General features: G+C 36.9%; 1 protein-coding gene across 2 annotated transcripts in view; it reads right to left on the bottom strand.

Annotated features, from left to right (window-relative positions):
- The window catches only part of LOC143038928 (alpha-1-inhibitor 3-like), a 194,659-nt gene that overhangs the window by 128,180 nt on the left and 51,112 nt on the right, over positions 1 to 15,367 (bottom strand). For both annotated transcript variants that reach the window (XM_076208694.1, XM_076208693.1), the window contains exon 4: positions 3,312 to 3,428. In XM_076208694.1, the coding sequence (XP_076064809.1) occupies positions 3,312 to 3,428 (117 nt within the window). The remainder of the gene's footprint in view (positions 1 to 3,311; positions 3,429 to 15,367) is intronic.

The following is a 15,367-nucleotide window of genomic DNA, read 5'->3' as shown; positions in this document are numbered from 1 at the left end:
GGACAAAATTCGGGGAAGGGAAGTTGAAAAGGTGCACTGGGAGATCGCCTTCGAGAAAGGAGATCGGACAAAAACCACCGATATTTGTTCACCAGGTGGCTTTTGTCCATTGTGAACAGGTTCTCCTCAGCAACAAAGCTGTTTGGCCTGGCCATCAACCTCAGCAAGACAAGTCCTGTTCCAGACGGCACCAGGGAGAACAGCCGATCAGCCGTGCATCACCATCGATGACACGCAACTCTCCAACGTTACCATCTTCAAGTACCAAGGCAGCACCACCTCCAACGACGGGTCCTTGGACCATGAGATTAACGCCAGGATCCAAAAGGGAAGCCAAGCACTTGGGAAACTGCGCTCTAAAGTCCTCCAACCCAATGGTGTCAGCCTCACTACCAAGCTAAAGGTATGCAGGGGTGGTCCTCACCTCACTTCTGTATGGCTGCGAAACATGGACATTATACCAGAGACATTGGTATAAATCCAACGCTCCCTCCAGCCAGTCACGAGGATTTGCTGGCAGGACAGAATCACCAACCAAGAAGTCCTTATCAGGGCCAATCTCACCAGTATCGAAGCCACAGTCCTCAAAATTCAGCTGTAATGGACTGGTCACGTCGTTTGCATGGACTCACAGCGCATCCCGAGACAAGTGTTTTGCGGTGAACTAGCTTCTGGGTCCAGGAAACAAACCCGTTCGAAAAAGAAGTTTATGGACCAATTGAAGGCCAATTCCAAGTGGGCTGGTCTAAACCCAAAAGAGCTTGAGCCCGTTGCATCAGACAGAACAATATGACGAGCTGTAACCCAAATATCAGCCTGTAACTTTGAAGACGATCGACGTTACCGTCTCGAAGCCGCACGAGAGCGTCGACACACAGCAGCTACTGCCTCCCCCTCTAGTGGCTGGTGTTCCATGCCCCCGCTGCAATAGACTCTGTGCTTCTACCTTTGGACTCCGGAGTCACATGAGAGCGCACCCACAGATGACCGCACAAACACAATGTCATCCTCGGTTCCCGACAAACCATATATATATATATATATATATATATATATATATATATATATATATATATATATATATATATATATATATACACATTAAAAAAAATACTTCTGCTCCTTCCTGGACTTTACCTATACCACTCTTGCCATACATACATACACACACACACACACACACACACACACATATATATATATATATATATGCACATATATATATACATATATATATGTATATTTATATATATTTATATGTATATACATATATATATATATGTATATTTATATATATCTATATATATACATATATATATATTATATATATAATATATATATCTATATATATATATATATATATATATATATATATATATATATATATATATATATATATTTCGGGCGCAGATTCTCACAAATACAGTGTTAAACACAAGATTTTAACACTGATTAATTTTCTTACTAAAATTTTCAATTTTTTTAACAGTAGATCTCATTTCAAGGGGGTGGGCAAATACAAACCTTTTATAGTGTTCCATCTTTAATTGTCGTTTCGACTCCAGGGAGTCATCTTCAGAATAGTGTACAAGAACTAAGTCACAGTCTTACACAGCTACATAACATACAGTTGACAATTTTGTACAGACAACATGGGTTTAAATATAGGCCGCTTGGGAACAATGTAAGGATCGTGTTGACCACCTGCGAGATCGGACACTTTGCTCAGGAGGGGAAGGGTAAGGAAGAGGGAGAGGGGGAGAGTCAGGCGGCGAAGCCTTGTTTATATATGTATTCACCTTGGTCTTTGGATCACGGGTTGGACTCGTGATTGACAGCTATTTCCCTCCCGGAAGAGAGTTCAGAGCTCGTATGACCGATCCATGGGTAATGCTATGACCTTTCACACACACACACACACCCAACTCCCCGCCCACGAGAGTCAGAGTAACGACCCGAAGCACAGCGATACCGAAATAATTTCGGCCCTGGGCAGGATTCGAACTGGGTACTGCGAGCACTACCGTACTTCACAATCCAGCGCTCTATCAACTGCGCCACCGAGTCGTATGTGTGTGTGTGTGTGTGTGTTTGTGTATGTATGTATACACACACTAATGGATTTTCCACCTTATGAGGGAGGTAGCCAGTCAAACCACACACACTCCACTCACTCCACACCCACCATCTCCATTCATTAAATTCCTTCTTATTTTAGTTTTTCTTGGGTGAAGGGTTGTCCCTGTCTGCAGATCACTGCCTAGGTTAGAATCACTGTAACAAGATACAATACATCCAAAGCGAGGTCGCTTCATGTACACGGTGACCTTTCCTCCTTTTCTTTCGTGCTCAATAGACATTTCCCTTTTGCTCAAAGCCCCGTCAGCCCATCCATAGATCTAATTTTTTGTCGACCACTTAATTCCATTTCTTGCACCTCTGCTGTCCATACTCCTTTTCCTTGTTTTCGCTCATTCTTTCAATTGTACCCAAACCATCTTGATATCCCTATCTACCAGCTCCGATTCTACCCCTACTCTCCCCCTCACCTTATTTCTCACTCTATCTATCCTTGTAATCCCCATCATACATCTCAGACACTTGATCTCAAACACATTTAAAGTTCTCCTTTCTGCCTTTTTTCCATTCCATACCTCCGCCCTATACATTGTTGTAGGCACAATCATTCCTTCATACTATCTAGTCTTTGCATCCATTTTCAGAAACCTGTTTCTCATAACACTTTTCAACCCCTCAAGACTTTTACTTGCTTCCCTCATTCTATAGTTTACCTCTAACCCCACTCCTCCCTTTACTGCTAACTGTGATCTCAGACATTTAAAGCTATTCGTTTCTTCTAACCTCTCTTCTCTAAGACTTGTTTCCAACTTGCTGCCACCCTCTCCCTTTGCACATATCATCATCTTGATTTCACCCACATTTACTTAACATCCTCCTATCACATACCTTCCCAATCTCTATCACTAACTTCCTTAGACCTTCCTCTGACCCCGCCACAAGCGCTTTGTGCTCACACCTGAGTGTTTACAAACACGTTAGACAGATCCCTTTAAGGGGCATAGAAGTAATAATATGAATACTGGCCGAACGGTTTGGTGTGTTGCTACTTACTGCAGAGGTCGAGGTGACAGCAGTTCGAACACTGCCGCAGGTGAGTTGGACCACGGGTATGGTTGATTAAAATCCATACTACTAAGCCCTGCAGAGCGCCAACTTGGCAGAGCGGGACTTGTTAAAAAACAATATGATATAAAAGGCATTTATCCGATCTCTAAGCTAATTCATCTTACCTCTTCGACTTCCTCATTAAGTTTGAACTCAAGGTGAATAAGTCCCCTCATGTTGTCTACGTCCAACCACTGCTGGATGTACGTACCGGAAGGTGTGATCACATGCACACTGCGGTACTGTCAAAAGACAAACGTAAAATGTTAATATCCACAGTGTGCTGCCTTTGTAACTGGTGGTTACACGTATACATGAATACATATATACTCAATTGTATAATGCATCCATACATACACACACACACACACACTTTCAACGAACGGACGGCTTAGAGGACGTTCTGAAGAAAAGTGAAGTTTTGTGGATCCCAAAGCAAAGGAAGTGCCTATTGTATTTACAGGGTGGGGGGAAATTGCTCGTGGAGTAGTGGGAAAGTAGGGAAAGAAGAGAAGGGGAGGGATTGCTGAGGGAAATGGAAGGAAATGAGGAAGGAGAAGACTTGGCCCAGGCAGACAAACGAAATGTAAACACCAAAAATCGGCCCCCCGACCGAGTGACGACGAAATGTCTAATACAAATGTAAAGATTAGAAGTATAGATAAGAGCAATACAGTAGAAAGTGATGAGAATATTTTCCAGGGATTTAAAGAGGGTGGGGGGGGGGACACAAACCCCCCCCCCCCCCCCCCCCCCCCCGACTGACAAGACTAGAAGAGAAGTTCGATCAAATGATCGAGGACTGGGAGCGTAGGTTCGGTCATGTTAACAACATTGTACAGAGGGTTGAAAAATTGGAAGAACTAAAAAAGGAGAACAAAAACTTAACTAAGGAAATAGAAGACCTAAAAAGACAGTTAAAAGAAGTAAAAAAGGAGAATGAAGAGTTAAAGATGAATAATAAAGAAAACAGAAGACTCAGTTATTAAAGTGATGAGACAGAAGGAGAATATAGTAAGAGACTTAGCTGATAAAAAGAAATGTATAATTATATTAGGAATGGAAGAGAAACATAACCCAGATAGAACCTCAAGAACCAATGAGGAAAATGAAAAGGTAAGCAGTTTACTAAAATTAGTTCAGGAAGATGAACCAGAAATTATGAAGGAAATTGAGGGAAAATTCAGGCTCGGAAAGTATAGTACAGATAAGACCAGACCAATTAAGATTAAATTCAGGTCACAAACGACGGCAGAGAATATCTTATCCAAAACAGGGAAACTAGCAACAAATGAACAATATAAAAAGGTATGGATAAAAAGGGAAATGAATAAAGAGGAAAGAGAGGAATAAAAGCAGAAAAGACTTGAAGCTAAGAAAAAAACGAGAGCAGAACGGAGTCAGAAAAAGAGAGATTCTATTGGAGAGTAGTGAATATGAAACTAAGGCAAACCGCCTTAGTTTCATATTCACTACTCTCCAAGAGAAAAACAAAAAGGAAACAGAGAACACAATGGAAGTGACAGAAAACTAAGAGTGTCTTACACAAATATAGATGGATTAATAACAGGATTGAATGAGCTGAATGATTATTTGAGAGAAAAAGAACCGGACATAATGGGAATTGTAGAAACAAAATTAAAAGGCCCACTACCACCCAACAGTGTAGGACATGATGCATATAATTATTGGATTAAAAACAGAGAGAAAAAGCAAGGGGGTAGAGTTATGTTCCTGACTAAGAAGGATATAAACGTGAGGGGTGTCATATATGGAAAGAATACAGTAGAGATGATTATGATAGAAGTGGAAGACAGAGATAAGAAGAGCAGAAAATTTGTGATAAATTATGTGCCTCCGAAAACAGCCTCATGGGAGGAGAGTGAACATAAAAAGTATGTTAGAGGACACAAAGATAACATTAAATAAAATAATGGAAGATGGAGGAAGAATAGTTATGATGGGCGACTTTAATTGCAAAGAAATCTGCTGGGATGAGATGACAGTAAAGGGTGGAGACGGCTCATGGGGAAACGCTCTACTTGAGATGATTACTGACCATATAATGACACAATGGATACAGGAGAACACTAGGTATAGAAATGAAGAAGAACCGTCGAGACTAGACTTAATAATTACATCTGAACCTAGAATAGTGGACAAGATTGAATATAAAACACCAATAATAAAATTGACCACATATTGATTGAACTGGAACTTAATGAAGAAAAATATATGAAAAGAAATGAACAATATAGAAAAGGAAGAATGATGTATGAAAAAACAAACTTTGATAAAATAAGAGAATTCTTTCAACAAGAAAACTGGGAAGAAATATACAAAGAAGAAACAACAGTGGAAGAGAAATGGAATATTTTGACAAAAATTTACAAAAAAGGAGTGGAAAAGTATGTCCCAAGACAAAAACAAGAAAAAACAAAATATGTAAAATGCTGGTACAACAAAAGTTGTAGGGAGTTAAAAGACAAAAGAGACAAAACCTGGAACAGATGAAAAAAAGACAGAAGACCTGAAAATGGAAAATATATACCGGTTATAGAAATGAATATGTACAAACATGCAGAGAGGAAAAGAGAAAATATGAAAAAGATGTCATAGAAAAGTGTAAAGATCAACCAAAACTACAGATTTGTAAATAATAAACTGAAAAACAAACAAGACTTGGAGAAAGTAAGACAAGGGGGAGTTGAATACACTGAGGAAATGGAAATGGCGGAAATTATGAACAAACATTTTAAATCAGTGTTTACAAGGGAGAACATACAACCTGAAGAGAACGAATGGAAAGAGAAAGTCCCCCCTATGGAAGAAATAGAAGTAACAAAGAATGAAATATTGACACACTTGAGTAATCTTGATGTCAGAAAATCACATGGACCAAATGAAATTGCAAACTGGATTCTGAAAGAATGCAGGAATGAACTGGCAGACAAAATACATAGTACTAAACAGTTCCTTGAAAGAAGGAAAAGTTCCAGAAGATTGGAAAAAAGCAAATATAGTACCTATATATAAAGGAGGAAATAAAGAAGAACCTACAAACTATAGACCAGTCTCTCTAACAAGTACAATAGCAAAAATTTGTGAAAGAATTATCAAAAGTAGATGGGTAAAATATTTAGAAAAAAAAACCAAAGTGTTAAATCCAAGGCAATTTGGATTCAGACAAGGACGATCATGCGTCACCAATTTAATATATTTCTATTCAAGGCTAATAGATATAATACAAGAAAGAGATGGATGGGCAGACTGTGCATTTCTAGACCTAAAAAAAGCTTTTGACAAAGTACCACATAAGAAGTTGCTTAAGAAATTAGAAACTGAAGGAGGAATACAGGGTAAACTGCTAAATTGGATGGAAGACTTTTTGCAAGAAAGAAAAATGAGAGTAGTGATAAGAGACAAACACTCAAAATGGGATAAAGTAATAAGCGGTGTTCCGCAGGGAACAGTACTGGCCCCAATAACATTTGCTATATATAGTAATGATATGGATGAAGGAATTGAAAGCTATATGAGCTTCTTTGCAGATGATGCAAAACTACTAAAAAGAGTGAAAACAGAAGAGGATTGTGAATCACTACAGAGAGATCTATATAAAGTACAGGAATGGAGTAGGAAGTGGGAAATGGAGTTCAATACAAAAAAGTGTAGTATAATGGAATTTGGAAAAAGCAAAAACAGAATAACAGGATCATATAATTTGGGAGAAGAAGGAATAAAAAAAGTAGAAAATGAGAAGGACCTGGGAGTCATTGTTATGAATAATATGTCACCTGAGAAACATATAAATCAGATTTTTGGAGAAACTTATAATTTAATAAGAACAATCAAAGTGGCATTTACATACCTGGATGAAGAAATGGTGAAGAAAATCCTAATCACCCTGATAAGACCAAGATTAGAATATGCAGCAACGATATGGTCACCAAGTACAAAAAAGTGTTTAAAAAACTTGAAAGAATACAAAGAGCAATTACAAAATTGGCACCAACACTCTCAAAACTATCATATGAAGAGAGACTAGAAAAACTTGAACTACAGACACTAGAGCAAAGAAGAGAGAGAGGAGATTTGATAGCTATTTACAGAATCATGAAAGGCATGGAAATTACTGATAGAGAGAATCTGATAAAATGGGATGACAGAAATACAAGAGGACACGGAAAGAAAATAAAAAAAGACAGCTATAGAAGAGATTTGAAAAAGAACAGCTTTCCTCACAGAGTAATAGACAGTTGGAACAAGTTAGATGAGAAAGTGGTGTGTGCAAAAACAATACATGAATTTAAAAATAGTTTAGATAAAATGAGATATGAAGACGGGACCCTACGAGCATACCTCCCCTTCCCGTAAAATACAACTAGGTAAATACAACGTCTAAGTAAATACACACACACACACACACACACACACACACACACTTTCAGCGAACGGACGGCTTGAAGAGCGCTCTGAAGAAAAGTGAAGATTGTGGATACCAACGCAAAGAGAAGTGCCTTTTTGTATTTGCAGGGGGGGGGGAAATTGCTCGTGAGGTAGTGGGAAAGTAAGGAAAGAGGAGAGGGGGAGGGATTGCTGGGGAAATGGAAGGAAATGAGGATGTGGTGGACTTGGCCCAGGCAGACGGGCGTAAGGTCAACATGAAAAGACCACCGGACCAGCTCAGTGATGACGAAATGGCAAATAAAAATGTAAAGATTAGAAGTATAGAGAGGAGCAATACAGAAGAAAGTGACGAGAATATGTTCCAGGGATTTAAAGAGGGTGGGGGGGACACAACCCCCCCCCCCCGACTGATAAGACTAGAGGAGAGAGTTGATAAGGTGATCGAGGACTTGGAGCGTAAGTTAGGTAACGTAGACTCCATTTTTAAAAGAATTGAAAGGTTGGAACAACTAGAGAAGGCTAACAGAAACTTAACTGAAGAAATAGAGGACCTAAAAAGACAGTTAGGAAATGTAAAGGAGGAGAATGAGAAATTGAAGAAGAATAGTAATGAAAACAAAGAGAAAATAGCTACAGAAGCTAAAAATTGGAGAATAACTCAAGAAGGGAATAAGGTTTCATTCACTGACATAGTCAAACAGCAATTGAAAGAACATAATGAAGACTCAGTTATTAAAGTGATGAGACAGAAGGAGAATATAGTAAGAGAATTAGCTGACAAAAAGAAATGTATAATTATATTAGGAATGGAAGAGAAACATAACCCAGATAGAACCGCAAGAATCAAGGAGGAAAATGAAAGAGTAAGCAGTTTATTAAAATTAGTCCAGGAAGATGAACCAGAAATTATAAAGGAAATTGAGGAAAAATTCAGACTCGGAAAATATAGTACAGATAAGACCAGACCAATTAAGATTAAATTCAGGTCACAAACAACAGCAGAGAAAATTCTATCCAAGACAGGGAAACTAGCAACAAATGATCAATATAAAAAGGTATGGATAAAAAGAGAAATGAATAAAGAGGAAAGAGAGGCAGAAAAGAAGAAAAGAATTGAAGCTAAGGCAAAAAACGAGGAAAGAACGGAGTCAGAGAAAGAGAGATTCTATTGGAGAGTAGTGAACATGAAAATAAAGCAGTTCGACATACTAAAGAAAAACATAAGGGAAACAGAGAATACAATGGAAGTGGCAGAAAACTAAGAGTGTCTTACACAAATATAGATGGATTGATAACAGGATTGAATGAACTGAATGATTATTTGAAAGAAAAAGAACCGGACATAATGGGAATTGTAGAAACAAAATTAAAAGGCCCACTACCACCCAACAGTGTAGGACATGATACATACAATTATTGGATTAGAAACAGAGAGAAAAAACAAGGGGGTGGAGTTATGTTCCTGACTAAGAGGGATATAAACGTGAAAGGTGTCATATATGGAAAGAATACAGTAGAGATGATTATGATAGAAGTGGAAGACCGAGATAAGAAGAGCAGAAAATTTGTGATCAATTATGTGCCTCCGAAAACAGCCTCATGGGAGGAGAGTGAACATAAAAGTATGTTAGAGGACACAAAGATAGCATTAACTAAAATAATGGAAGACGGAGGAAGAATAGTTATGATGGGCGACTTTAATTGCAAAGAAATCTGCTGGGAAGAAATGACAGTAAAGAGTGGTGATGACTCATGGGGAAATGCTCTACTTGAGATGATTACTGACCATTCAATGACACAATGGATACAAGAGAACACTAGGTATAGAAATGAAGAAGAACCATCGAGGCTAGACTTAATAATTACATCTGAACCTAGAATAGTAGATAAGATTGAATATAAAACACCAATAGGTAAAAGTGACCACATATTGATTGAACTGGAACTTAATGAAGAAAAATATATGAAAAGAAATGAACAATATAGAAAAGGAAGAATGATGTATGAAAAAACAAACTTTGATAAAATAAGAGAATTCTTCCAACAAGAAAACTGGGAAGAAATATACAAAGAAGAAACAACAGTGGAAGAGAAATGGAATATTTTGACAAAAATTTACAAAAAAGGAGTGGAAAAGTATGTCCCAAGACAAAAACAAGAAAAAGAATATGTAAAATGCTGGTACAACAAAAGTTGTAGGGAGTTAAAGGACAATAGAGACAAAGCCTGGAACAGATGGAAAAAAGACAGAAGACCTGAAAAATGGAAAATATATACTGGTTATAGAAATGAATATGTACAAAAGTGCAGAGAGGAAAAAAGAAAATATGAAAAAGATGTTATAGAAAAGTGTAAAGATCAACCAAAACTATTCTACAGATTTGTAAACAATAAACTGAAAAACAAACAAGACTTAGAGAAATTAAGACAAGGAGGAGTTGAATACACTGAGGAAATGGAAATGGCAGAAATTATGAACAAACATTTTAAATCAGTGTTTACAAGGGAAAATATACAACCTGAAGAGATTGAGTGGAAGGAAAAAGTCCCCCCTATGGAAGAAATAGAAGTAACAAAGAATGAAATATTGACACACTTGGGTAATTTTGATGTCAGAAAATCGCATGGGCCAGATGAAATAGCAAACTGGATTCTGAAAGAATGCAGGAATGAACTGGCAGACAAAATACATAGCATAATAAGCAGTTCCTTAAAAGAAGGAAAAGTTCCAGAAGATTGGAAAAAAGCAAATATAGTACCTATATACAAAGGAGGAAATAAAGAAGAACCTACCAACTATAGACCAGTCTCTCTAACAAGTACAATAGCAAAAATATGTGAAAGAATTATCAAAAGTAGATGGGTAAAATACTTGGAAAAAAACAACGTACTAAACCCAAGGCAATTTGGATTCAGACAAGGACGATCATGCGTCACCAATTTAATATGTTTCTATTCAAGGCTAATAGATATAATACAAGAAAGAGATGGATGGGCTGATTGTGCATTTCTAGACCTAAAAAAAGCTTTTGACAAAGTACCACATAAGAACTTGCTTAAGAAATTAGAATATGAAGGAGGAATACAAGGTAAATTGCTAAATTGGATGGAAGACTTTTTGCAAGAAAGAAAAATGAGAGTAGTGATAAGAGATCAGCACTCAAAATGGAATGAAGTAATAAGCGGTGTCCCGCAGGGAACAGTTCTGGCCCCAATAATGTTTGCTATATATATTAATGATATGGATGAAGGAATTGAAAGCTATATGAGCTTCTTTGCAGATGATGCAAAATTACTGAAAAGAGTGAAAACTGAAGAAGATTGTGAATCACTACAGAGAGATCTAAATAAAGTACAAGAATGGAGTAGGAAGTGGGAGATGGAGTTCAATACAAAAAAGTGTAGTATAATGGAATTTGGAAAAAGCAAAAACAGAATAACAGGATCATATAATTTGGGAGAAGAAGGAATAAAAAAAGTAGAAAATGAGAAGGACCTGGGAGTCATTGTTATGAATAATATGTCACCTGAGAAACATATAAATAAGATTTTTGGAGAAACTTATAATTTAATAAGAACAATCAAAGTGGCATTTACATACCTGGATGAAGAAATGGTGAGGAAAATCCTAATCACCCTGATAAGACCAAGATTGGAATATGCAGCAACGATATGGTCACCAAGTACAAAAAAATGTATAAAAAAACTTGAAAGAATACAAAGAGCAATTACAAAACTGGCACCAACACTCTCAAAACTATCATATGAAGAGAGACTACAAAAACTTAAACTACAGACACTAGAGCAAAGAAGAGAGAGAGGAGATTTGATAGCTATTTACAGAATCATGAAAGGCATAGAAATTACTGATAGAGAGAATCTGATAAAATGGGATGACAGAAATACAAGAGGACACGGAAAGAAAATAAAAAAAGACAGCTATAGAAGAGATTTTAAAAAGAACAGCTTTCCTCACAGAGCAATAGACAGTTGGAACAAGTTAGATGAGTGGTGGTGTGTGCAAAATCAATACATGAATTTAAAAATAGTTTAGATAAAATGAGATATGAAGACGGGACCCCACGAGCATAGCTCCCCTACCGTATAATACAACTAGGTACAACTCAAATACACACACACACACTTTCAACGAACGGACGGCTTGAAGAACGTTCTGAAGAAAAGATTGTGGATACCAACGCAAAGAGTAGTGCCTTTTTGTATTTGCTGGGTGGGGGGAATTTGCTCGTGGGGTTGTGGGAAAGTAAGGAAAGAGGAGCGGGGGCGGGATTGCTGGGGAAATGGAAGGTAATGAGGCGGTGGAGGAAATGGCCCTGACGGGCCGCCGAAAGGTAGACAAACGACCCCAAGACGAGTTGGATGATGACGACATGTCTAATAGGAATGTGAATAGATAGAGAAAGTGATGAGAATATTTTCAAGGGATTTAAAGAGAGTGGGGGGGACACAAACCCCCCCCCCCCCCGACTGACAAGACTAGAGAAGAAGGTTGATAAGGTGATCGAGGACTTGGAGAGTAGGTTAGGTCATATGAACACCATTTTACAAAGGGTTGAAAGATTGGAAGAACTGGAAAAGGCGAATAAAAACTTAACTGATGAAATAGAAGACCTAAAAAGACAGTTAAGAGAGGTAAAGGTGGAGAATGAGGAATTGAAGAAGAATAGTAAAGAAAACAGAGAAACGATAGCTAAAGAAAGTAAAAATTGGAAGAAAACCCAAGAAGGAAATAAGATTTCATTCACTGACATAGTCAAACAGCAATTGAAAGAACATACTGAAGACTCAGTTATTAAAGTGATGAGACAAAAGGAGAATATAGTAAGGGATTTAGCAGACAAGAAGAAATGTATAATTATATTAGGAATGGAAGAGAAACACAACACAGATAGAACCACAAGAATCAAAGAGGAAAATGAAAAAGTAAGCCAATTACTAGAATCAGTTCAGGAAGATGAACCAGAAATTATGAAACAAATCGAAGAGAAATTTAGACTCGGAAAGTATAGCACAGATAAGACCAGACCAATTAAGATTAAATTCAAGTCACAAACAACGGCAGAGAATATCTTATCCAAAACAGGGAAACTAGCAACAAGTGAACAATACAAAAAGATATGGATAAAAAGAGAAATGAATAAAGAGGAAAGAGAGGAAGAAAAGCAGAAAAGACTGGAAGCTAAGGCAAAAAACGAGAACAGAACGGAGTCAGAGAAAGAGAGATTCTATTGGAGAGTAGTGAACATGAAACTAAGGAAGTTCGACATACAAAAGAAAAACATAAGGGAAACAGAGAACACAATGGAAGTGGCAGAAAACTAAGAGTGTCTTACACAAATATAGATGGATTAATAACAGGATTGAATGAGCTGAATGATTATTTGAAAGAAAAAGAACCGGACATAATGGGAATTGTAGAAACAAAATTAAAAGGCCCACTACCACCCAACAGTGTAGGACATGATGCATACAATTATTGGATTAGAAACAGAGAGAAAAAGCAAGGGGGTGGAGTTATGTTCCTGACTAAGAAGGATATAAACGTGAAAGGTGTCATATATGGAAAGAATACAGTAGAGATGATTATGATAGAAGTGGAAGACCGAGATAAGAAGAGCAGAAAATTTGTGATCAATTATGTGCCTCCGAAAACAGCCTCATGGGAGGAGAGTGAATATAAAAGTATGTTAGAGGACACAAAGATAGCATTAACTAAAATAATGGAAGACGGAGGAAGAATAGTTATGATGGGCGACTTTAATTGCAAAGAAATCTGCTGGGAAGAAATGACAGTAAAGAGTGGTGATGACTCATGGGGAAATGCTCTACTTGAGATGATTACTGACCATTCAATGACACAATGGATACAAGAGAACACTAGGTATAGAAATGAAGAAGAACCATCGAGGCTAGACTTAATAATTACATCTGAACCTAGAATAGTGGACAAGATTGAATATAAAACACCGATAGGTAAAAGTGACCACATATTGATTGAACTGGAACTTAATGAAGAAAAATATATGAAAAGAAATGAACAATATAGAAAAGGAAGAATGATGTATGAAAAAACAAACTTTGATAAAATAAGAGAATTCTTCCAACAAGAAAACTGGGAAGAAATATACAAAGAAGAAACATCAGTGGAAGAGAAATGGAATATTTTGACAAAAATTTACAAAAAAGGAGTGGAAAAGTATGTCCCAAGACAAAAACAAGAAAAAGAATATGTAAAATGCTGGTACAACAAAAGTTGTAGGGAGTTAAAAGACAAAAGAGACAAAGCCTGGACCAGATGGAAAAAAGACAGAAGACCTGAAAAATGGAAAATATATACTGGTTATAGAAAAAATGAATATGTACAAAAGTGCAGAGAGGAAAAAAGAAAATATGAAAAAGATGTTATAGAAAAGTGTAAAGATCAACCAAAACTATTCTACAGATTTGTAAACAATAAACTGAAAAACAAACAAGACTTGGAGAAATTAAGACAAGGAGGAGTTGAATACACTGAGGAAATGGAAATGGCAGAAATTATGAACAAACATTTTAAATCAGTGTTTACAAGGGAAAATATACAACCTGAAGAGATTGAGTGGAAAGAAAAAGTCCCCCCTATGGAAGAAATAGAAGTAACAAAGAATGAAATATTGACACACTTGGGTAATTTTGATGTCAGAAAATCGCATGGACCAGATGAAATAGCAAACTGGATTCTGAAAGAATGCAGGAATGAACTGGCAGACAAAATACATAGCATAATAAGCAGTTCCTTAAAAGAAGGAAAAGTTCCAGAAGATTGGAAAAAAGCAAATATAGTACCTATATATAAAGGAGGAAATAAAGAAGAACCTACCAACTATAGACCAGTCTCACTAACAAGTACAATAGCAAAAATTTGTGAAAGAATTATCAAAAGTAGATGGGTAAAATACTTGGAAAAAAACAACGTACTAAACCCAAGGCAATTTGGATTCAGACAAGGACGATCATGCGTCACCAATTTAATATGTTTCTATTCAAGGCTAATAGATATAATACAAGAAAGAGATGGATGGGCTGATTGTGCATTTCTAGACCTAAAAAAAGCTTTTGACAAAGTACCACATAAGAACTTGCTTAAGAAATTAGAATATGAAGGAGGAATACAAGGTAAATTGCTAAATTGGATGGAAGACTTTTTGCAAGAAAGAAAAATGAGAGTAGTGATAAGAGATCAGCACTCAAAATGGAATGAAGTAATAAGCGGTGTCCCGCAGGGAACAGTTCTGGCCCCAATAATGTTTGCTATATATATTAATGATATGGATGAAGGAATTGAAAGCTATATGAGCTTCTTTGCAGATGATGCAAAACTACTGAAAAGAGTGAAAACTGAAGAAGATTGTGAATCACTACAGAGAGATCTAAATAAAGTACAAGAATGGAGTAGGAAGTGGGAGATGGAGTTCAATACAAAAAAGTGTAGTATAATGGAATTTGGAAAAAGCAAAAACAGAATAACAGGATCATATAATTTGGGAGAAGAAGGAATAAAAAAAGTAGAAAATGAGAAGGACCTGGGAGTCATTGTTATGAATAATATGTCATCTGAGAAACATATAAATAAGATTTTTGGAGAAACTTATAATTTAATAAGAACAATCAAAGTGGCATTTACATACCTGGATGAAGAAATGGTGAGGAAAATCCTAATCACCCTGATAAGACCAAGATTGGAATATGCAGCAACGATATGGTCACCAAGTAC

The sequence above is a fragment of the Oratosquilla oratoria genome, chromosome 25 (assembly GCF_046742065.1).
Source record: "Oratosquilla oratoria isolate Oo_2021 chromosome 25, ASM4674206v1, whole genome shotgun sequence".
In the NCBI taxonomy this organism is placed as follows: Eukaryota; Metazoa; Arthropoda; class Malacostraca; order Stomatopoda; family Squillidae; genus Oratosquilla; species Oratosquilla oratoria.
This window is presented reverse-complemented; position numbering and strand designations above follow the sequence as displayed.